Source organism: Cydia amplana, chromosome Z (genome assembly GCF_948474715.1).
Source record: "Cydia amplana chromosome Z, ilCydAmpl1.1, whole genome shotgun sequence".
Taxonomy (NCBI): domain Eukaryota; kingdom Metazoa; phylum Arthropoda; class Insecta; order Lepidoptera; family Tortricidae; genus Cydia; species Cydia amplana.
In genome coordinates, this window is record NC_086096.1 from 23,728,677 (window position 1) to 23,754,642 (window position 25,966).

Consider the following 25,966-nt stretch of genomic DNA (forward strand, 5'->3'; position numbering starts at 1 on the left):
CCACTCCATACAATACGAGGTTACTCATATACCTATTCGACATTTTTATTAAGTACAAAAAACCATGTAAGCTACTAGAAAAAAAACCGGCCAAGTGCGAGTCGGACTCGCGCACGGAGGGTTTCGCACCATCAACAAAAAATAGAGCAAAACAAGCAAAAAAACGGTCACCCATCCAAGTACTGACCCCGCCCGACGTTGCTTAACTTCGGTCAAAAATCACGTTTGTTGTATGGGAGCCCCACTTAAATCTTTATTTTATTCTGTTTTTAGTATTTGTTGTTGCCGCTGTGGCAACAGAAATACATCATCTGTGAAAATTTCAACTGTCTAGCTATCACGGTTCGTGAGATACAGCCTGGTGACAGACGGACGGACGGACGGACAGCGGAGTCTTAGTAATAGGGTCCCGTTTTTACCCTTTGGGTACGGAACCCTAAAAACCTATGTACTTATACCTAATTTTCTAGTTCAAGTATAACTGCAGTTAGGTACAATAAAAAAAATATTTTAATGATAGGTAGGTAACTGATGATAAGAAACTGATTAAAGAAAACTAGAATCTGATTATTATTGCAAGCAAACCTGCCGATGCTGATGAAGCACATATGCATGATGCTCGCGGAGCATGCTAGTACGTCGCAAGTCACATACACGTTGCACCACGCCACGCCAAGTGGCCAATAACCTGCAAACATTTACGGAACTATGGAATTCCACATCACATTATTTTCGATCGTAAACAGAAAAATCGAGCATGCGTGTACCAGGAAATTGTTACATATTACATTTGATTTTTGGTGTGCTTTCTATACGGGCCAAATAGTAATAGGTTTTTTTTTATTATAAGTAGGTACATTGTCAAGATTACTAACTTTCGTATGTACGCATATGACAGTAACTGTTTTACCATAATTGACAACATTTCAAAATTTGGAAAGTTCGATAAATCAAAACCATTTCGGTAAATATGCTGCCTGTATGTAATAAGTAAGTCTGGGGTCTAGGGATCTCGACGAGGCATTAGGGAATTGCTCGGAATATCTCAAATAAGTTAAGTTCTTATTTTTACATGCGAAGGAGCATATAGAGCATAACAAATCTATAATAGCATCATATGTATTGGAAACATTCATATGCATGTAAACATTTTTACGTCATGTTCAGTAGGAGAACATACCTAACTAATAAAGTCGATAAGCAACCGTACGCTTACATTACATTGCGAAAACATAAAGCTCCAAAAGTAAAGGTACTTACCTAGATCAAAAAGACAAATATACAACAAGTAGTACAATGGTTCTTCTAAAGTAGCATCCTGCATGTAATGAGCGTCAACTTAGTTCCAAAGAATAATTGCCCGCCACCCAAATTATTATTTGGAACTAAGGGACTTAGTTCGACGCTCTTTACAGGAAGGTCTTGTATGTGACTCGTGCAATTTCTGAAACGTTGTAACTAGCACTATCGCTTTGATGTCAACAATTGGCTGATATCCTGTACTATCATTTAACAATAAAAATAATGCAACTAAATGACCTCGTTTTTGAAAAAAAAGAATTGGAGAATTTGTTTTTGTCAAGTATATTGTAATTTGGGAAAATTATCTGTGACATTCTTTGCTTGAAATGTATGCCTACTTAACTCATAAGCTATCAAATTATATATTTTTTTAAATGTACCTACATTAACCAAGTGCAGTCGTGTTTGGCGCCATAAAACTTTGAAGGGGTGCAATTTGTAAGTTTGAACAGAAAAAAGTAATCGATGAGAAAAAATTTAAAAGCGCATTTTTAAGCGCAAGTGATTTTTTTCTATCCAGCGAAGGTCAACAAATCAGGATTCGAATCGATTAATTCACCAGAGAAAATTGACACAATTTAATAATTTAATCGTGACAATTTTAAATTTTTGGAAACTGTATTGTGATCTAAAAAGCGGTACGATTGTTCATTAACTCCGCTCTCTGAACTTACGGCACCTTAACCTGACGGGGTATTTAAAACGAGCTCAATAACTTCCTAAATGCTTCCTAAACTGATGGTTACAATCGTGGGGTAAGTGGGAAAACCAAAGAGGACACAACCTGGGCAACTAAATTTTTATGTAAGTACGTAAAAGTATTTTGCTACCAACTGCTCTCATGCTAGCTAGTCTGTGGAGAGTGAAAAAAATATAGGTACTTTAAAAAGAAAGCGTATTACGACGGAAAGGATTTAGGTATTAAAAAATAGTACCTAAGCTTTAGAGTAAATTTATGAAGTCTTACCCAGGAATCCTGGTATTGCCCCCATTGGCATGACGAATAAGCTGACAAGTAAGTCAGCAATAGCTAATGACAACAAAAAATAATTTGTTACATTTTGTAGTCTTTTATCTAAGCACACTGCCAAGCAAACCAATATATTACCCACTCCGCCGGCTATGATAAACATGATTACAAATAGAAAGCTCCAATCGTACTCGATTCTTGTAACTGACTGCAAAGAATCATTTTTGGACCTCCATTTACACTGTAACACTTCCGTAGAACTGCTACCGCTATAATTTCGATCGAAATTATTGTGAAAACAATTTAACTGGTCCCAATCGCAAGCTTGAAGCACCGGAAGACTAAGCCATAAGTCCTTTAAAGCACTTTCAAATACAACTGACAGTATGTTTAGTTTAAAGTCAGCGTCGCAGAATGAATTGTTGCGGTATGTACCCAATGTTTCATTAAGACACCTGTTACAAAAATAAGACGTCTCATTTTGAATATCAATATTCAAGCTGCAATGATAGTAATTCTGTGTAGTTAGATATGCGCTGTCTTGACATTGAAATCCGAATGTATAGTCCCCGCATGCAGTGGTGGTTCTGTGGCTGCATTTATAATCGTGTATGTCCACGAGCGGAGTGTAATTCGACATTCCGGCGCATTCATGTCTTTAGCAAGTGAAGTCCATTTGCTGGAGGCATCGGTGTTAATGATTCACCGCTCTAGTATCTGTAACAAATGATTAGTTCTAGACGTATATTTCCCAATACAGATATTAAATAGTAAGTTTAGGGATTTCCGGTGCGTCATCTAGTGCGGTTTTTACGAAAAAATATACTCTACCTGTATCACCACTTCAGACAAATTATAGTTCATTATTGCAGAGGCCGGAAAACGGCAATTCGTGCATGAGACTTGATTTTGTCGAGAAGAGAGAGAGAGAGAGTTTGAAACTGAGTCCCCGCCAATGAGACGAATCCACGAATTGCTATTACCGCCGAGGCATAAGTTTATAGTGGTTTTCTCCAAACATGCGAGAAAGAAGGCAAAATAATTAATTATTTAAGTAAGCATCAAGCATCACTCATGTATTCAAAAAAATGTTGCTCCAAAAATTGGACATTGCAAGGAAAATTGGACCATCACAAAGTGTTTGTATAGTAAGAGTATCAGATAGCCGTTTCATAAACACGGGTTTTTGTGAACTGGTTGCATCACTTTCAATACTTTGTCTATCCCACGCAGGAAGATCCAGTATTACTCATACTAGACTAATCTCACAAATAATCTCGTGAAAATAATGTTGTAATGCTGATGTTGCCTCCTCACGGAAGTCACATACCTACTTTAACCTCTGGACAGATATCTATATAGCCATTTGAAGACGAAATACGCAACAGAGTGTGGAGAATTCATGGCAAAGCACCCAGGAAGAGGTATAAATCAAACTCAAGTAGCACGTTAAATAAGTCAATGAAGCATACAAAAAAGTTGCTACGTTAGGAAACGCTGAGTCGGGTTTTAAAATAACTGGTATACCCATATGATGAAGACCTATTCGATGAATCAGATTTTGATCCATCGCCTGTCACAGATCAAATACCTACACCAAGACAGAGAAGGCGAAAACCCATTGTAGAGAACCGACCAGCAAATATTAAAGTCCTGACCATTCAACTGCAATGACCAATTGACCATGTTCAGCAGACAGCGATATGAGTCGGAAGGAACTAAACAGTTCAGTGGAAAATGAGATTCCAGAAACAAACAAGCGGTGTGGGAATACATTGCCAAAATTGTGGGCAATGGATGCCTCGACGAGCTTACCAAAAAAATGTTTATTGTCAGCATTACACAAAAACATATTAAGATCTTCATCGGCAACGAACGTTAACAGTCGCTGCATAGAATGCGACTCAATTATAATAATATCCTACGACTTCAATTACTGCTAGATACTTAGGCTTAGAAACGATACTTAGGTATTTTACAGAACGCAAAAAACGCATAGAAAGGGCTAGATTGAAGTCAAAAGAATTTAAAGTAAAGCTTCTGTCCAGTACTTCAAATATAGAAGATTTGGAAGACAATGACGAATTCAGTAATTTAGATTTTAGACTCAAAAACCATAGTAAACAAGTATCAAAAAATTATGACTCAACTATAGATTCATCACACGTAATAATAGAATCACAATATCAAAAAGTTAATAGTGTGATTCTCAGTTCAGATATACCCGGTCGCCGCACATCACTATAGTCCTACGCATTTAAAAGAAGGAAATTGGAAGGAGATGTCTGAAGCTTCGCATAATATTCGACATATTCGTCAGTTTAACGAGGACACTTTTCGCATTTTTAAGGCAGTAATAGACTCAATAAACTGTTCGGTACAGAATGTAAAATGCCAACTTAACAATTGTTAATTGCTGGTAAATAAAATACTTTATTACGAGTACATCGTTGGTACTTTTCTTACCTAAACCTATAAATGAATACCCTGAAAAATGAGATTCTGATCCCATCTGTGATGTTCATGGCACCTCAGTAATAGAGCGATGCTTTGAGCATCACCGGTGGAATCAGTAAATTTCTATGGGGCGTGGGAGCATTACTGTAGGTGTAGTATGGTGGCGGCCAGCCAACGTGTTAACATTCTAATATTGTCATTTTGCAATAAGGTTAGTACTACGCCCCAATAATACAAGACGCCGAACTATTGGGTCAGATCCGTGATTCTTCCCGGATCTGACCCGATAGTTCGGCGTCTTGTTGAGTGCAGACACAGCGAGCTTAAGCACGCTGGAGCACAAACGTTACTCAATAATCTACTTCAAAATTTTTGGATTATCGGCGCGCGGCGTCAGAAATTTGGTCCGTAATAATACATTGCTGTATAAGACGCAAACGATTTAAAGCAAAACGATGCCAAGCGCCCACTGGTGTTTTACCAAAAGAACGAATGGAAGCGAGCACGGCTTTTCAACATTCAGGTGCCGATCTAGCTGGCCCTTTGACTTTACGCTCTGGTACTAAAGCGTGGATCGTCCTATTTACCTGTGCTACTTACCGTGCTGTGCACCTAGAAGTTTACATCTGATCGCACATAGCTCTACCCAAAAACATTAATCTTCTTTTCTGGTAAATACTGACTGACTACTTCATTGACATGGCGGCGAAAAGGTGATTCTTAGAGCTGTATTTGCAATAAATATGAGCGACCGGTCGCGACCGAAGTAAAATTGTTACAACCGCGGCCAGTGTATACCCTATTATAAGAAATTTTACTCATGTTTACTCTGAATGTTATTCCAGCCTTGCAATAACAGATATCAATAAACGAACAGAAATCACGACATAGCCAAGAACCAAAAAGAAGCCGAAAATCCTCGCGTGATTTGTGCACACGCCCTTTTATTTATCGACATGCATGCTGGCTTCAAGATGCAAGCATAGGCACAGATTATATACCTAATAGGCATAGGCTTCAAAAATCCCTCTGCGGTCTGTCCATAAGTTTAAAGTAATATCAACGTGTAATATTACATATTGTATTCAACGTGTCTTCTTGTCATGTAATTAAGAAGTTTAAAAAACGTTTTAATATGTAAATGTTTTCTACAATGTCACTTAATGAATATGGGCGGTTGACCCACTTGTAGGACTTTAGTAGGCAAGTCAACGAAATATGATCTCAGTTATGCACTGGGACATGTTAAAAACCGGTTTTAAATGCGCAGAAATGCATGCTCCAACGAATACAAATGAATCACGCTAGTGTTCTCGGTGCTCAGGTAATCAGTATCAACTCAATATTTACGAACAAATACAAACATAAGAATTCCTGACTCCTGCTCTGGCCGAGTAGATACACATGTAAATCCTAATAACTGGCCGGCCTTCACTATTAAGATTGACTGCACCATTAAGAATTACTAGGTACAGTTTACAATATTCTAAAATCTTTCAATATGCGTCTTGTACATTGGGTTATTTTTTCGAATTAGTAAACTGCTCTAAAAATGAACAACAATAAATATTGTACGAGTAAGATTCTCTTGGGATTCTCAGGGTTACTTTCAGGGAGGTGCATATATGGAACATTAGAAACACTCGATGTCATTTAAGTACTTATTTCTCTTATGTCATAAAGTTCCGACCAATCACAAGGTAGCTTATTATGATATAGGAGGATTAGGAAATTTACCGGTTAGTTCGTGTTCTTTCCCTGCAGCTCTAGATTATTCGTAATCGGTTTCGGACATGCCAAATAGGGACCTAATCCATTATTTTTTAAATAAATAAATAGTGGAATAAAGATAAACGACGATTTTAATAAAAACTTAAAAACAAAGAAAACCAACTTCATAAAGGATGAAATGTTATCCTTTTTTTAAGTATGTATATAGTAGACACCCCTATAATGGACGTGGAACCGGTAATGGGACACAAAAAACCACAATCCTCTAAAATAAGTATCTAAAACTAGTTTATAAACACTGGCAATATTTTACCATAAATAAGAGTCATAGAGCTGTTTAAGTTTGACTTTTTATTAATTTCGGTTACTTTTTAAGAAATTGGCGTCAACCCAAAAGTTGTCGTGTCACTGAAAAAAATAACCAGTAAGAATTCTTAACAACTTCGCTAAGAGAGGCGAGTTCATATATTAAATTGTAATTAATTATTACTTGGTGTAAACTAGAATGTGTTTTGTTATTGGATTTACCATGAGATAAGGTATACAACACACTATGTTGTGACTTAAAGATGTATACCTAAAAACCGGCCAAGTACGAGTCGGACTCGCGTTCCAAGGGTTCCGTCCATTAAGTCCGACTTACGCTTGACTGCACATCTTTTCTGCACGCATTTCTAATAGGTTTTCCTGTTATCTATAGGTAAAGAACTATTTTGTGTATTTTTTCAAAATTTTAGACCTAGTAGTTACGGATAAGGGGGGGAATGGTCATTCTTTGCCTTGTTTCTTGAATAACTGCTAAACTATTTATCCTAAAATTATTAAAAAAAACCGGCCAAGTGCGAGTCGGACTCGCGCACGGAGGGTTCCGCACCATCAACAAAAAATAGAGCAAAACAAGCAAAAAAAAAGCGGCCAAGTGCGAGTCGGACTCGCCCATGAAGGGTTCCGTATTTAGGCGATTTATGACGTATAAAAAAAAACTACTTACTAGATCTCGTTCAAACCAATTTTCGGTGGAAGTTTACATGGTAATGTACATCATATATTTTTTTTAGTTTTATCATTCTCTTATTTTAGAAGTTACAGGGGGGGGGGGACACATTTTACCACTTTGGAAGTGTCTCTCGCGCAAACTATCCAGTTTAGAAAAAAATGATATTAGAAACCTCAATATCATTTTTGAAGACCTATCCATAGATACCCCACACGTATGGGTTTGATGAAAAAAAAATTTTTGAGTTTCAGTTCGAAGTATGGGGAACCCCAAAAATGTATTGTTTGTTTTCTATTTTTGTGTGAAAATCTTAATGCGGTTCACAGAATACATCTACTTACCAAGTTTCAACAGTATAGTTCTTATAGTTTCGGAGAAAAGTGGCTGTGACATACGGACGGACAGACAGACGGACAGACGGACAGACAGACAGACAGACATGACGAATCTATAAGGGTTCCGTTTTTTGCCATTTGGCTACGGAACCCTAAAAACGGTCACCCATCCAAGTACTGACTCCGCCCGACGTTGCTTAACTTCGGTCAAAAATCACGTTTGTTGTATGGGAGCCCCACTTAAATCTTTATTTTATTCTGTTTTTAGTATTTGTTGTTATAGCGGCAACAGAAATACATCATCTGTGAAAATTTCAACTGTCTAGCTATCACGGTTCGTGAGATACAGCCTGGTGACAGACGGACGGACAGCGAAGTCTTAGTAATAGGGTCCCGTTTTTACCCTTTGGGTACGGAACCCTAAAAATTTGATATTCTTACAATGAGCTTTTTCATTTGATATGTAACACGATATAGTTTGAAAAACTTTATTTTTTAATTTTCTCATTTACCCCCAAAAATGGCCTCCATATTTAAAATTCACTTATTTACGTTACACGTCCATCTTTGGGTCACAAACTTACATATGTCTGCCAAATTTCAACTTAATTGGTCCAGTAGTTTCGGAGACAATAGGCTGTGACAGACGGACGGACAGACACGCGAGTGATCCTATTAGGGTTCCGTTTTTTCCTTTTGAGGTACGGAACCCTAAAAATAGTGGTATTTTGCCCAATCCCATTATAGGAGCTGTAAAACTGCATACCTCCTATGTTGGGACAATGAACATAATGATGCTTGCCATGGCGTAATTTCGTTTAAACAATACAGAAGTATAATGTAGTTACAAACTATGTCAGGACTCTCCTCGTACTTCAGATATAATACTCGTGGCGTCTTTATTAACAATTTTCGGCTTCGCCTCAAATTGTTACTCACGCCACTTGCCTTTTTTGACTCAGTTAAACAACGTTGCATACAATTACAATACATTTTACATACATTTTCGTGCGATTCGATAAGGATGCGGCTGACAAGTAAGTATGCACGTTGGATCCGTAGGTACCTAAGAAGAAGTTTCCTGTACAAAACAGTCCGCAGTCTGATTTTTGCGGGGGAGGGTAACGTCAAATGTATGGCTATTTGTACGTAACTTACATTAGATAAACGTCAGTCCAGACAAAAGTTTGCACAATTGTGCAACTGCAAGGTCTTAGGCAGAGGGGTAAGCTCTTAAAGGCGACTCCGGTTATGAAATAAATGCTCTAAGCTAAGAACACACGGTCGAACCTTCTTGGCGCAGTCGATACCATGTTTGTCGGCACATTAGTGTAAATCCAATGCAGTGCAGTGAAACCAGTGGCTTAAAGATATTATTTCCATCGCACTGGCTCTACCCGGTTTAGCAGCTTATTTAAATAAATACCTGCATGTACACGTCAATATCTTGAGACGTGTACATGCAGAAATGTATTTAAATGTTATCTAAATTCGCCACTTTTTTTTTAATCGCATGGCATGAAACTTTTCGTTTTCAATTCAGATGAAGCTGTAACATGTGCACCATGGTTTGCAAAGAACACAGAGATACATGAATACCTAAAGATTCCAAGAATCAAAGAGGAAGTTAACAGATATTGTGTTAAGTACAAAGAACGACTAAAAAAACATACAAACGAACTTGCAAGGGACTTGGTAAACACCAATGACAATCCGAGTAGGCTGAAAAGGTGGCAAATACTGCGGCTAGACCAGAGGCACTACGAGGGGCGTTCAATATATAATGAGAATGACATGCAAACTCTTTAAATATTAGGAAAGTAAATACTGGCCGACAAAGCTAATCTACCTAGCTGATTGCAATGAAAAAAAAAACTAACTGTTATTTGTTTAAAAAAAAATACGGCGATTTCTTTGCGATGCTATTGAGTACGTTAGCGAAAATGGAGAAAATTGAACTGCGCGCCGTTATCAAATACTTGTGTTTGAAATTTTTTTCTATGGACCAAGTCAATTTAGATTTACGGGACACTTTAAGGTCTAATGCTCCTCCGTATTCGACAGTCGCACGTTGGTGCGCCGAATTTAGACGTGGAAGAACATCGACCATGGATCACCCCCGCTCCGGACGCCCTACTACAGCAGTAACTGAAGAAATTGTGAAAAAAGTTGAAAACTTAGTTTTGGCGGATCGTCGTGTCACGGTTCGTTTTATTGCTGAAAATGTAAAGATTTCAACGGGGAGCGTGCATAATATTTTACATGAACCCTTGGGTATGAAAAAGGTATCAGCGCGTTGGGTACCCAGAATGCTTACTGACACGCAAAAACAAACTAGAGTCGAGATTTGTCAAGAAGCTTTGGACCTGATACAGCAAGACCGGGAACTTTTTTTGGCGCGATTTATAACAATGGACGAAACATGGCTCCATCATTACGACCCTGAAACGAAACTGCAGTCTATGACATGGAAAAGGCCATCATCTCCAACTCCGAAGAAATTCAAGGTGGGCCCATCTGCCGGTAAGGTCATGGACTCTGTTTTTTGGGATGGTAAAGGGGTCGTAATGATTGAGTATCTCGAGCATGGAGCCACTATTACGGGCTCTTTATATGCCAAACAAATAGCAACATTGCGCAATTAGATCCGTGAAAATCGGCGAGGTAAACTCTCGAAAATTGTGTTGTTCCATCAGGACAATGCACCGGCACACAAGTCCGCCGTTGCAATGGCTGCAATACGTGATGCTGGGTTCGATATCCTTAAGCATCCTCGGTATTCACCAGACCTCTCCCCTAGTGATTTCTACCTATTTCCGAGATTGAAGGAATACCTAAGAGGCAAGAAATTTGAAGACGACGACGCGGTAGTCGCTGCAATACAAGATTTTTCAAGTACACAAGATGAAACCTTTTTTAGAAATGGAATTTTAAGTTTAGAAAAAAGATATACTAAGTGTATTATGCTAAAAGGTGACTATGTCGAAAAATAAAATAACATTTAATAAAAGTTGTATATAACATACTCATTCTCACTTTTTATTGAACGCCCCTCGTAAGTGGCACTAGAAGATAAATTATATCAAAGTGAAGAGAGAGTATTTAATGGAATACCTCTCAAAACCCTCAAAAAAGACATAACATCTGATTATGGCTAAAACAGTCGATTGCAGATAAAATGAGAGAAAAATCTGAGATCAAAGATGTCGCTTCGCCATAACTAAAAAGTATTACATATAATCAATAAAAACGTGGTATAGAAATGTCCATACAGCATGACCCATTTTTATGACTCTTAAGTGTATCTTGATGTTCTTTTTAGTTTTATTTTTGGATTTACTTAGGTATTATGCCAAAGCATATTGTTTCAATGAATAAACCTAAGTAATAAATAAATGACAAATAAAATTCATCATAAAAAGTGAAAATATTCTTCTAAAGTTTTAAAATATCTACGCAAAACAATAATCATGTCATAATAATTAATTGTAAGACATCACTATAATCCTAACAAAAGCCCTGATGAACGCCGTTAAGAGGAAAGGGGAAGGCCGCTTCTCCATACAAACGTAGTCCCCATTTTCCTCTCCAGAGAGGAATACGGAATATATTTTTGCATAATTTGATGTTGGTATAATAGTCAAAGCGAATCCATACATTTTTTTAAATGTTGCTATAATAATAGTTAAAAAGTCGAAAAAAATCATACGTAGCCCCTACGTTGTTTTTTTTTTCTAGCTGGTTGATATACAACTAATTGTGTCAAAATATTTTCAATAATGTTAATATCCCGAGAGGAAAATGAGGACTACGTTTCTATGAAAAGGTGGTTTCGCACGAGTCTTCCACTTTCATCTTAAAGTGCCTGTGAATAAAGTACCTACAAACCTTGCGTAGAGAAAAAAGCTTACCTGAACAAAACTTTCTACCACTCAAAAAATGTGATTGCCCAAATATTTATAATTGGTCGGAGTACATTTTATCTGCCACAAATTGATGTAAGTAAAAAGCCCGATAAAACTGTGCGCCCTTTCCCTTGCAACCGTCTGCGTTACGCAGCACCGCTTGGGAAACTGGCGGTAAATCTGGCACCTCTCGCGGGAAACGCGCGCAGCACTTGTTATGCACTGGATCGACGCCATGAGCCGTAAGGGTCAGAATTGGTCACTTCCAACTCCTACTGTTAATATCACATAAGTACATGGTCATGAAATAGGATCTTTAGTAGGGACCGGCCAAGAGCATGTCGGGCCATGCTTAGTGTAGGGTTCCGTAGTTACCCGTCTGCCAAAATACACTATTTGCAAAAACTCGAAAACAGCCATTAGGTTCGCTATATTTGTCCTTGAAAGTCTTTACTAAGTTATGGCCACTTAACTTTTTTTTTTTTTGAAAACGTCATTAAACTGAGGAAACGTCAGAAATAAACGATTAAGATTTAAAAATAAATGTTTTTTTATTTGTTCGTACATATCGTTTTAGCTATGTATATTATTAGTAGGGGAGAAGTGGCATGAAAGAGCCAGGTTTTGAAAGAGCCATATTTGCATTATTTCGGTAGTTTTAGAACAGATTTGGTTAGCAATATTATTTTTAGGTGGCAACACTGATTTCCCATCACCCACAAACATTTGACAGTTCGCCGAAACCAACAGACATCGAGTGAAAGATTTTGGCACTCAAAAGTAAGTTTTTTGCTTCATTTAAGTCGTTTTTTGGTATTTTTTCGTTAACAATTATAGGCAAATGGATTATAGATTCAGTTTGTGCATATATTTGGCCTTATAGCTTCATAAAAACTAAGCTGCAAAAGGTTTGATATTGTTGTTATTTTGAAGGTTATATTTTTTTCTGGAACCAGTAGTGAAAGAGCCGGATGAATGGGCCTTGAAAAAGCCGGCTCTTTCATAACCTTGAAATTATTATTTTTAATTAAAATAAAATAATACTATATACCCACATTTTTAATGTGTTATTAAATTATTTGCTTCAGATATTGCATTATGGAGAACGCTGGTCGAAAAAAACCCGAAAAATCGGTAATTGAAGAGGCAGTCGCTGAAGTTTTAGAAAAATGTCAGTCTATAAATAAAACTGCACTTATCTTCAATATATCGAGGGCTTATTTAGCAAACATAGTTAAAAAAGCAAAGCATGCTGATGAATTACCTTATAAACACTGTCCTAATACAGGAAATAAGCGTATTTTTACATCTGACCAGGAGACCATGCTAGCGGATTATTTAAAGACTGCTTCTAAAATGTGCTATGGCTTAACAAGACAACAAACTAAGAAAATAAATTTGATTATGCCAAGGCCAATGAGATTTTTGTAAGATAATATCTTATGTTATGTGTTAAATATTATGTTTCTAATTATGAGAAAAATATGTTACATATTCCATCTTGCTAACAGTCTGATTTTTATAATTAGTGAATAGAGAGATATTTAAGCTCAAAGTTAGCAATATTACTTTTGAAGTTCCTAAAGATTTATTGATGTTGGTTTTGTTTGATAGAAGGTTTATATTTTATTTATTTTAGAGACTGTTATTAATAAAAAGCCGCCTATATGTAAGGTTATATAGTAGGTATATGTACCTATGACTGATTCATTATGTTAAGATTAAAGCGTTACAAACGATTACTTAAAATGACTGATAGAATTAAAATTTTCTCAAAAATGTTAATAACTAACTTAAAGAAATTTGTTATAATTGTATTAAGAGTTTTTTTTTCATGTCGCATTTATTATTATTTTTGATAATTTTCTTAATTAAGCGTTGTAATACGAACCGGCTCTTTCAAAACTTGTAGCAGCTCTTTCAATACTGAACTGTTTTGAAAGAGCCAAATTGCACATTTTTTTGAAATGCATATTTCGTTGATTTTTATATATTGTTTAAGAATTGTTTGTACGAAATTACATGCTCAAATAAATAAAGAATAATTTACAAACAAAATAATAACATTTTTTAAATTGTAAGTAGACTTTTTTCCTCCGTAAAGAAAACTGGCTCTTTCATGCCACTTCTCCCCTACTTCATTACTTAAGGTTCCGTAGTAAACTAAGAACCCTTTTAGTTTCACCATGTCCGTCTGTCTGTCTGTCCTCGGGCTAGCTCAGTGTGTCGCTCCAACCTATGGTTATTATCGCTGCCGCCGTCGCAAATCGCTCAATGTAGTGGCCGAGCCGTAAAGAGTCCGGTAACGTTTTTTTCCGATATTGCTCAACTTTTCGAATGCTAAAGGTGCACTTGGAGAGGAACAATATTCTGACACTACAGACAGAGGAAGATGCTGACCGGTAGTAACCACAGCCATGTCCATGTCCTCGACATATGACGTAGTGAAGATCGCCGGCGAGGACATAGATTTGTTGGTCATGCTTTGTGGTTTCTCACAAGATGGAGAAAAGATTTATTTTTTGAAAAATGTGGCATACGAAAAAACCCTGATGTCACTTACCCGGTGATGTCCTTCAAGCACAACCCGTAATGGCGCTGGTCATTCACGCCTTCAGTGGCTGCGACACTACTTCAGCAGTTTTTGGCCCAAGGAAACATGAAATTTCTCTCCACACTGAAAAAACTACCGCGCCTTGAACAAAACGCTGCGGGTTTCCTAAGCCCCAATGCCTCACCTAAGCAGGTCACCGAAGCAGGAGAGTGCTTCCTAGTTTCACTGTATGGAGGCAACAGTGAATCTCAAAACCTTAACGACCTTCGCTAGTAATAATTACCTTCCTGCTTCAAACGATATTATTCATTACATGTTTAAAAGTTACGATATTAATTTTGTTGTTGGTTTTGTTTTAGGTAGGTACAGATTTGGCTGGGAAACGAAAAGAACCCCCTCAATTGGGGCTGGATGCGAAACGCTCGAGGCCTTATTCCTCAAATGATGACGAAACCACCAGCTCCTCAACCCCTGCTAAAAATGATTTCTTGCAACTGCAAAAAAGGTGTACCAGTAGTTGTACTTGCAGAAAAGCAGGTCTTAAATGCTCGGCTGTTTGCAACCACTGCAGCGGCCAATCTTGCGAGAACAAACCAGACCTCGACATTAACGAACTATTCATCGATGACCCACCATCAGATGACGATTTCGAGCTGCCTGAGCCGGTCGATGTATAGAAATACTACCGAAGCAAGCTCTTCCCAAAAGGAGTGCTATGGACCTAAAAAATCAGCCTGGTCCATCAAAGATGTCCAAGAAAAAGTAATAATAATACTTCCTCCAGTACGGCATACACAATGAGGTTATTACTATTATATGTTTTTTTTGTAAATTACAATAGTTACTTGTTTCTTATGTCGAATTTCATTTTACAAACCCTTCTATTATTTTGTTTACTCACCTCAGCAACTTGGAACAGCTGTGTCTAAAGAACTATCAGGTCTTAATAGACCAAATTGGTCTCGTTTTGTTGCGAATGATGTGTACTTTAATGTTATGACGTAAAATGGGTCCATAGTTAATCACATTGATGAAAACTTAAAAAAACGTCTAAGACTATTATATTTTGGAAATTTTGCAAATTTTTGAACAACTGTACCTATCTTACAAACTATTCGGTTTATCGCCTTCTAACTTTAACCTACTTTGTTGAGAATTTAGTCTTCTTTAAAGTGTTCATAATGACATTTGCCGTAAAGTAAGTCCTTGTTGGTTAAAATTGCCAGCAAATATTGCATATATATACGAGTATGTAAGGCTTGAAACGTCATCTTTAATGTTTAGTACGTTGCTTTAACGTCCGACTCTTGGTTTGGTTGTGAAACCCAAATAATCGAATATTTTTTTACATAATTTTGATTTCTTTGTGAATTGCTCTTAAACTGTTATATATTTTGGTACACGGTGTGTAAATTAAATATAGTACAGGGTGGCCAAATAAGAGGTATACACTTTATTTTTGAAATTTTATTCTATAAAACATAAAAAATATTAAGTATTCCTTGTTAAATATAATATGTAGGGTCAGCAATTACACATGGAAAATAATGTCAGACAAATGTCCACCTCTAGCAGCATGGCAGATGCAAACCCTTTTCATCACTTTTTCACACATTTCTGGCGTTATCTCAGCGACAGTGTTTCGAATATTTTGTTTTAATTGCTGAAGGTTCGTTGGCCTATTAGCATAGACACGTCCCTTTAGATAGCCCCACAGAAAAAAGTCAGGAGCTGTTAAATCAGGCGATCTTGGGGACCAGTCAATGTCACCGTTTCTCGAAATTAATCGACCGGGAAACGTTATTTTTAATGTTTCTATTGTTTTTAATGATTAAAACACGCTGTTCCGTCGTAAAACGCTCCATAATAAATTTGCCGTATCTACACAAACTAATTTTCATGCAATAACTGTCATATTTACCGCCAAAATAAAATGGCGGCAAAAAAAAAGTTGTATACCTCTAAGTTGGCCACCCTGTATATTTAATTGGCTTTCATTTAATATACCACACGAGTATGTGCAATGCATATTTTGGGCGCAATATGCAATATTCGCAACGAGGCGGGAGTCATTTTGATGACGTCATTCCGCTGAAGTAGATGGCCGGCGCTGCTGTCTCCCGGCAGTTTTGGAGACTAAATAGCATGCCCAACAACATACTAAAAGTTAGTAGCGGCAGGGCCGGATTAACCCTAAGGCAGAGTAGGCAACTGCCTATGGGCCCCGCCTCGGCTAGGGGGCCCCAGTGGCCCCGCGCTCGTAAAAAAAATATTTGTTCCAAATAGCCAAAATTCATAAATAATTTTTTTATGGTACCTACTCATACCTAATGTCCAATATCAGTTTAACAGACACAGAAACATTAGATGATTATGAACCTAAATTATGTTATCTTATAGCTTTTTTCTACTCCAGCACTTAAATGTGTCAATTAAATGACTGACAGTGATATCTAAAGCAATGTCATTTGAATGCTTTGTCTATAGGCTCATAAGATGACTGCTAGCAGTCATCTTATGAGTATAATACAACTGCTTTATTTTTTTTAAAGATACAAGTTCCGATCATCTTGATTGAAAGAGGTATGTTTTCATTTACAATAATAACTCTTTTTTTTTTTAAATAATAACTCTTTTTTTTTTGTAATAATAACTCAATTTTTTTTAAATAATAACTCGTTTTTTTTAATAATAACTCTTTTTTTTTAATAATAACTCTTTTTTTTAATATTAACTTTTTTTTTTTTTTTTTTTTTTTTTTTTTTGCTGCAGCTGTCATAGAAAAAGTAATGTATGCAACAGCTCATAATTGGTTCTTAAAATTCTCGGGTCTTTTTTTACAAAACTCGACTACGTCTCGTTTTGTAACTTCGACCCTTGAATTTTAAGAACCCTTATTATATCACTGTTGCATAAACTACTATTAAAGTCTGTAATGTCGAGCTCGAATTTCAGGCTCTCGAGGGCCTAAAACCTCATCAATGGAAAGCCAGTAATGTGGAGATTGCTGAGCTCGACCTTCAGCCTCACTTTTTACCTCAATTTTTGGTTTGTCTTCCAAATTTCCTCTTCTTTAGCTTAGCCGTTGGCCTCGCTGTGCCAAGTTCGGCCTGCGGCCTAACTTTTTAATACAATGGACATTGTTTGGCGTCTGTGCTCTAGCTGAGCTTATCCTGAAACACGGCTTTGACCTCACATGAAAGCACACCTCACTGGGGAACTTCGGATTTTTAGGCCCGGCCCGGCCTTTTTAACACGCTTTCACAATAATTTCACAAAAAATTTCGCGCTCGCTGCGCTCGCATTTTTTACTGCTTTTCAGGTTGACTCTGTACCTACATGCTAGCTTGACTGGTGAATGAAGTGTCATTTAAACATGGAAAGTCTATAGGTTCCCAACAAACAATTAGGCGACACTTAGCACTTATTTTATCACCTAAAAACATAAAACGGCTGTAGAATAGCTACATTAGGGTGCTTCAAAAAAATCAAAATGATATTTTTTAACGGGGCATAGACTTAAATGCTTCCAATCGCTAAAAAAACTAACACGTATTTTTTTATTTCTCAATTAAACAACATTTACGGGTCGCTACCAGCCATCAAATCTTTTAAAAAATCGCATATTTGTTTCTGCTCATGTCGCTACAATCATGTTACTAAATACCTCCTAAATAAGCCATTTGTGATTCTAATACACTCTGTTATGCCATCAGTAGTTTTTTCAATCTATAGTTTGCATTTGTCGGCATTTAAATAAACATAAATAAATCTAGTAAATCTACCCTCAAATGACTTTTGAAGCTAATTGAGGGTATACATAAAATCACATTAGTCAAGTCGTTCAGTGACATAGAAGTTCAGAGATTTGGTTAGTTAAGCAATTAATGTTATATTCTACGCTAAAACTTACAAATTGGTTGTTTGCATTTATTTAAATACCTAAGAATACGGAGTACAAGTGTGTTAAACGTTCTGAGCGTGTTGACGTGTGTTTGGTATTGCAAGTCGATGTATAATACCATTATTTTCACTCCAATAAGTGACTACATACATACAGTGGCATACAATGGCGTCTAGTGCTGGTAAAAGTGATATTAGAACAAGAAAAAATACAGATATATGGCTAATTGGGCAGCTGACACCAACATTACCTCAATCAAAACTACCGTCTGTTAAAGAAGTAATGAGTTCATTTTTCTATTATAAAATTATAGAGAAATTAAATAATAAAGACTCCGCAACACACACTGCCTGCGATGTATTACAAATATGGGAAAAAGCAAGTATTCCCACCAGACTAAAAAAACATGTAATAGCCAAATTATTACAATATTTTTCGGAGTGGCAAAGATTAAAGAAAAATAAAGAAAACAAAGCAAAACGGTCACTTGTATTAGAAAACAAGGAAAACATGGAAGAAAAAATTGGAATGGCTTTTCGATATTGCCCATGCCGACGCGTTAACGACTATTGTTATCGAAGAAGACAAACAATTTCTTCTTGCTCAGAGAAAAAAGGGACGTATAGGACAAATTTGTGGCGTGGATAGAGATTTTCAAAAACAGCAAGTGAAGAAGTTAGAAGAAAACGAAAAGTTAGAGAACAGAGAAAAGAAACAATACGAAAGTATCACTTCAACGGTATCAAGACTATTTAATCCATTTTCTGTGGTGTTGTCACATACTGATTTTTAAAAACTACTTTTAATCTAGCGCTGCAGACTTTCTTTGGTCTTACTCTAACAATTGTGCGTGGAATTATAAATCTGGTATTATCTAAGAAATATCTCTTACCTTGGTAACCAATATGGAAAACGCAAATCCGTTGAGGCGAGCAATGGCGAAGAAAATAAATGCCTGTTTAACGGGTGCTTCGAACTAGGGCTTGCAAATATTCGAAACTTTCAGATATTCGAATATTCGACTTTTTCTGACGACGTATTCGAATATTCGAATAATTATTCGAATATTATAAAAAATAAGAAAAGGAACGAGAAATCGGTTTATTATCTTTTTATTCAAAAGCTTTTTTCACATATTGCTAAAACTAAGGATATTTGGCAGAAATCCACTTAATTGACTAGATTTATCATCCTACTATTTATAAGATGCCCACATTTATAAAAACAAGTAAAACGCCAAAATTAGACGTATTTAATATTTCTAGATAAAACTTATTATAAATGCGTCGTTGCGTGAAATAATATTACTTTAACCATCCAAACACCTAGGTATGTAAGATATTTTTTTAGTAGGTAATTATTTTCCGATTTAAATTAACTTGTAATCACTCAGAGGCCTGTAAAAAGGCCTTTAATTTCATTGTATTTTGAATCTTTATTGACTTTATTTGTTTTGGCAAGTTACTATTCCTAATGGTCGGCTAATTATATAATATTGGAACATTTAAGGGAAAAAGTTAGTTGAGTACTGGGTGAATTATTCGTCAGCTAAAGGTGCATGGTTAGATTACCAAGTTGGGCAGGTTTGGTATGATTAAATTTGAGAATTGCGATAAGTGGCAAGGTTTAGACTTCAAAAATTCGCTTAACGTACGCTTGTACTGAATAAACAGAATGACCCTTTAACTTAAAACTTACGCACCGTAAAAATAACATACTTTTTGATTTCGTTTTCTTTTAAATTGAGTTAGGTTTCACTGTATTCACGAAGAGGAATACAGTAAAAATATTATTTCCTTCGTATTTGGGTACCTACCGTTCCTCATTCACTGTAAATACCCGTAAAACATACAGAAACTGTAACTACAGCGGATGACATAGATTTTTTTATAGTAATAAAAAATATTCGAATATTCGAAACCTGAGCGGCCGAATATTCGAATATCAAAACAGGTCGAATATTCGACAAATTCGAATATTCGAATATTCGAATTGCAAGCCCTACTTCGAACTAAGTCTCCACCAAACCAACCTTCAGATTTCCATAAGGCGATGTTGTTATGTACCTAAATATAATTAGAGCATATTGCAAGTATTGCAAGTGCGACTACAAGGCATAGTTTTCTGTTTTAAAACGTCATATATCATCCTAATCATCCAACAAACACATGTTCCATGTGTATTTGTGTGTCTTAAATAAATTCATTAATTAAACATTATGCTACTCTTACAGCATCCAACAAACACACCAGGATACCTAGAGCGCTCGCATCACAGAAGAAAATTGTTATTGTAAAAAAGACACGAAAAAAAACCGAAGCTGCATTGTCGTTATTTATATGCAAACATGCATCAATCCTTACTGTAGGTGTAGACCATCTGTCGGAAGTCTGCAAAAAGAGATTTAGTGGCAGAAAGAGTGCAGACTTTCGGCTCCATAGAACCACATTTCCAGGAAGAAATAGTAAAAGACATTGGAGAAAAAGAATACAGCCTTTTGATAGAAGAGAGTACTGATGTTTAAAGAAATGTTGAGGCGAAAGGTTGAATTCCCATAAGAAAATTGAATTTTGCGCCTTTTCTACTTACAAAGTGGGTGTGCCAGCCAGAGTGTAACTATATTTTTTATTGTGCCTAATTCACATTAGCCACATCACATTAAATTTGACAGCACAAAGGCTTGTTTTAAATTGTTTCCAAATTTTCCAATATATGCCATTCTTGTCACAATTAAACTGAGGGAATCGGGCTATGCCTTCTCTGCATCAACAGCTACAAAGTGTCGAGAGCCACTATAAACGTCACGTTTCAAAGAAATTTGGCATTAGCTAACCAAGTCGGTGCAAAGTTAGCTTGGTCTGACTCTATAAAATTTTCAGCATTGTTTGATTTATGTGGAAGACCCTCATTTTTAGTTACCTATATATTGTCTAGCATTTTGTTAGCACATTTCATAATTATTTAGCATATTTCTGGCATAATCTAGACATAAGTCTGGCGTTTTTTTTTTTCAAATTCCGAGTTGGCAACACTGAAGAAACCACAACAAAATAATAATCATGATTTTGTAATAGCATAATTATGAAAGAATTGGCCTAAGCTCAGTCTAGAGGTTGGATTGTCAGTGCATATAAATCATTTTAACTTATCTTCGCTTTCTTGTTTTTCTCTATCCTTATTTCTGTAAAGTTCCTTTCCTCGTCCTTGGTGGTGACTTGGCCCTTTCAGCCACGATACCAATCTTTTCACAAAAAAAAAGCAGTTGCTGGTCACTATCTCGACCAAACTGTGTAATTAACTAAAAAAAGTAAAATCATTCCTATGGTTAAGTTAAAACGATACACACACTAAAGTGTTACCCACAGCGTGATTTCGTTTGATATAGTTTGTCAAAATGACTGTCTCATTTCAAACACAGACAGAGAGAGAATCATGCTATCTTTGTCTTACACTAGTAGTAGCACCCAAAAGAAAAGGATGAGTATAGTTTTCCTGGTTCTTACTGACTGACAAAAGACTACACGATGAAATCCGGCCGTTTATTTCTTGTCTAACTTTTTAAATTAATGTCATATACAATACTGGAAAATTATGCTTTATGTCGCTATGGAAACCAATGCTAATATTTCCATTACTGCTGCGGATTATAAAGCAATAATTTGAATATGTCCTCATTAGAAGAAACTTTGCGTAATAGAATTGTCTCAGAGCACTTTCCCAGTACGCATTTGTCGCATCAGAAACTCGCAAAAGAATTAAATGTCGGTAAGTCAAACCGTATCTGATGTGATGTATTAAAACGTTTTCAAGAGAGGATGACGACTACTAGGAAACGGCTCAGTTGATGCAGATAAGGAACGAAAGTTCATGAAGATATTCCAGCAAAATCCCAACCTGTCTGTGCGAGCCGTTGCTAAAAAAGTTAAAATGTCTGCATCGTAGATATATGCAAAAGGCAAAACTATAATCGGCATGAAGACTTTTAAGGTACAAGTAGCCCCAAATCGCCGAGAAAAACAAAACCAGAGCTCGCTGTATATGTCTTTGCTGACTATGAACAGTTACCTGGCGAAGATCTATACAGTATCAGACATCCCTTGTCTGATGCAGTGTTCTTGATAAAGAAGAAAAAAAAGTGTAAATTCCCATAAAGTTTTTTGTTTGGGAAGAAAAACAAAGTGTAAGTTCTCAAAAAAGTTTTTTTGTTTGCCAAGCCTTGTGCACATGCGGTCGGAAGAGCCAAAGTTTTGTTACAAGGGGACTATAAACCAAGACATTTATGTAAAGGAGTGTCTTCAAAGCGTCTGTTGCGGTTTATACTAAGCCATAAAGTCTTTTGAATTTTGGCCTGACCTTGCTTCCTGTCACTACGCTAAAACAGCAATGGCATGGTACAAACGCAACAGCGTGGTAATAGTGCCTTAATGGATGAACCCACCAAACTGCCCTGAACTCCGGCCGATCGAGACATATTGGGCTTTAGTTAAGCCGTAAAAAAAAGCAACCAGGAAGCAAAAGATACCACCGAATTTAAAAAATACAGTGGCCTTCGGCAACCAAATTTATATCTTGTACCACTGCAAAAACTGATGGTGATGACGAGCTTGAAACAAAAAGTCAAACAATTCACCAGATCCCCATTGGAAGCCTAAAAAAGCTTGTGTTTATTACGAGGGGCGTTCAATATATAATGAGAATGAGATGTAAACTCTTTAAATATTAGGAAAGTAAATACTGGCCGGTAAAGCTAATCTACCTAGCTGATCGCCATGAAAAAAAAAACTAACTGTTTTTTGTTTAAAAAAAAATACGGCGATTTCTTTGCGATGCTATTGAGTACGTTAGCGAAAATGGAGAAAATTGAACTGCGCGCCGTTATCAAATACTTGTGTTTGAAAAATTTTTTTACGGACCAAGTCGATTTAGATTTACGGGACACTTTAAGGTCTAATGCTCCTCCGTATTCGACAGTCGCACGTTGGTGCGCCGAATTTAGACGTGCAAGAACATCGACCATGGATGACCCCCGCTCCGGACGCCCTACTACAGCAGTAACTGAAGAAATTGTGAAAAAAGTCGAAAACTTAGTTTTGGCGGATCGTCGTGTCACGGTTCGTTTTATTGCTGAAAATGTAAAGATTTCAACGGGGAGCGTGCATAATATTTTACATGAACGCTTGGGTATGAAAAAGGTATCAGCGCGTTGGGTACCCAGAATGCTTACTGACACGCAAAAACAAACTAGAGTCGAGATTTGTCAAGAAGGTTTGGACCTGATACAGCAAGACAGGGAACTTTTTTTGGCGCGATTTATAACAATGGACGAAACATGGCTCCATCATTACGACCCTGAAACGAAACCGCAGTCTATGACATGGAAAAGGCCATCATCTCCAACTCCGAAGAAATTCAAGGTGGGCCCATCTGCCGGTAAGGTCATAGGCTCTGTTTTTTGGGATGGTAAAGGGGTCGTAATGATTGAGTATCTCGAGCATGGAGCCACTATTACGGGCACTTTATATGCCAAACAAATAGCAACATTGCGCAATGAGATCCGTGAAAAACGGCGAGGTAAACTCTCGAAAATTGTGTTGTTCCATCAGGACAATGCACCGGCACACAAGTCCGCCGTTGCAATGGCTGCAATACGTGATGCTGGGTTCGATATCCTTAAGCATCCTCCGTATTCACCAGACCTCGCCCCTAGTGATTTCTACCTATTTCCGAGATTGAAGGAATACCTGAGAGGTAAGAAATTTGAAGACGACGACGCGGTAGTCGCTCCAGTACAGGATTTTTTAAGTACTCAAGATGAAACCTTTTTTAGAAATGTAATTTTAAGTTTAGAAAAAAGATATACTAAGTGTATTATGCTAAAAGGTGACTATGTCGAAAAATAAAATAATATTTAATAAAAGGTGTATGTAACATACTCATTCTCACTTTTTATTGAACGCCCCTCGTATATATAGCTTACCCATTTCCCCGGAATAAATAACTCAACATACACCTTCTCGTTTTAATACGTATGGACTAGGGACATTGGAATACGGCTGGATTTCATCGTGTAGTCTTAAAGTTAGTACCTATAGGTACTCGAGTGCTCAGTAACATTTAGAATTGATTTAAGTAACGGCTTTCTTATTGTTTTCTTTCCCAGTCTTCAAATTACCTCAATCTTCGCTCCTTTTTAGGGTTCCGTAGCCAAATGGCAAAAAACGGAACCCTTATAGATTCGTCATGTCCGTCTGTCTGTCTGTCTGTCTGACTGTCTATCCGTCCGTATGTCACAGCCACTTTTCTCCGAAACTAAGAACTATACTGTTGAAACTTGGTAAGTAGATGTATTCTGTGAACCGCATTAAGATTTTCACACAAATATAGAAAAAAAAAAATTTTGGGGGTTCCCCATACTTAGAACTGAAACTCAAAAAATTTTTTTTCATCAAACCCATACGTGTGGGGTATCTATGGATAGGTCTTCAAAAATGATATTGAGGTTTCTAATATAATTTTTTTCTAAACTGAATAGTTTGCGCGAGAGACACTTCCAAAGTGGTAAAATGTGTGTCCCCCCCCGTAACTTCTAAAATAAGAGAATGATAAAACTAAAAAAAATATATGATGTACATTACCATGCAAACTTCCACCGAAAATTGGTTTGAACGAGATCTAATAAGTAGTTTTTTTTAACACGTCATAAATCCCCTAAATACCCTTCATGGGCGAGTCCGACTCGCACTTGGCCGCTTTTTTCGTTTTATATATTTTTAAGTGGTTAAAGACAGATCCGAAAAGTAAAAGGACAACTGGCCGCTTTTCCAGTTTTAGTCGAATATTGAACGCTATTAGGTATTAATATTATTATTTCGGATGCTTTTGATTTCACAAAATGAGAGGCCTAACATCCGAGCAACGAAACGAATCATGGACAAATACATACAAGAAAAGGGTATGTCCATGAGAAATACGGCGAAAGTAGAGTTGAGCCGTAATACGATTTATAATGCTACCTATTAAAAAAAGCGGCCAAGTGCGAGTCGGACTCGCCCATGAAGGGTTCCGTATTTAGGCGATATATGACGTATAAAAAAAAACTACTTACTAGATCTCGTTCAAACCAATTTTCGGTGGAAGTTTACATGGTAATGTACATCATATATTTTTTTTAGTTTTATCATTCTCTTATTTTAGAAGTTACAGGGGGGGGGGACACACATTTTACCACTTTGGAAGTGTCTCTCGCGCAAACTATTCAGTTTAGAAAAAAATGATATTAGAAACCTCAATATCATTTTTGAAGACCTATCCATAGATACCCCACACGTATGGGTTTGATGAAAAAAAAAATTTTGTGTTTCAGTTCGAAGTATTGGGAACCCCAAAAATTTATTGTTTTTTTTTCTATTTTTGTGTGAAAATCTTAATGCGGTTCACAGAATACATCTACTTACCAAGTTTCAACAGTATAGTTCTTATAGTTTCGGAGAAAAGTGGCTGTGACATACGGACGGACAGACAGACGGACAGACGGACAGACAGACAGACAGACATGACGAATCTATAAGGGTTCCGTTTTTTGCCATTTGGCTACGGAACCCTAAAAATAGGTACAGCGAAGAGCTCTCTTTAAATGACAAGCTGAAAAGTGTTAGAAAAACTAGCTCACATAATCGGAACATAGAAAAACCACCGCCGCACCGGGGGGTATAAGCGCAGATAGCTGCCGCACCGGCGGAAAGTCACATACGGCCAAATGCTTCCCGTAACGCAGCGAATGTATGTGTTAATAAGATGAGTGAAGCGTTAAG

At 36.9% G+C, this 25,966-nt stretch overlaps 2 protein-coding genes across 3 annotated transcripts in view; one reads left to right on the forward strand and one right to left on the reverse strand.

Annotated features, from left to right (window-relative positions):
* Positions 1-2,994, reverse strand: part of LOC134661284 (5-hydroxytryptamine receptor 2C) — a 47,406-nt gene extending 44,412 nt beyond the window's left edge. For both annotated transcript variants that reach the window (XM_063517274.1, XM_063517275.1), the window contains exons 1-2: positions 2,270-2,994; positions 586-688 (exon numbers count right to left, since the gene is read on the reverse strand). In XM_063517274.1, coding sequence (XP_063373344.1) covers positions 586-688; positions 2,270-2,912 — 746 coding nt within the window. In that variant the 5' untranslated portion in view covers positions 2,913-2,994. The remainder of the gene's footprint in view (positions 1-585; positions 689-2,269) is intronic.
* Positions 1-25,966, forward strand: part of LOC134661306 (proteasome subunit beta type-6) — a 265,514-nt gene that overhangs the window by 32,882 nt on the left and 206,666 nt on the right. The gene's annotated exons all lie outside the window — the stretch shown is intronic.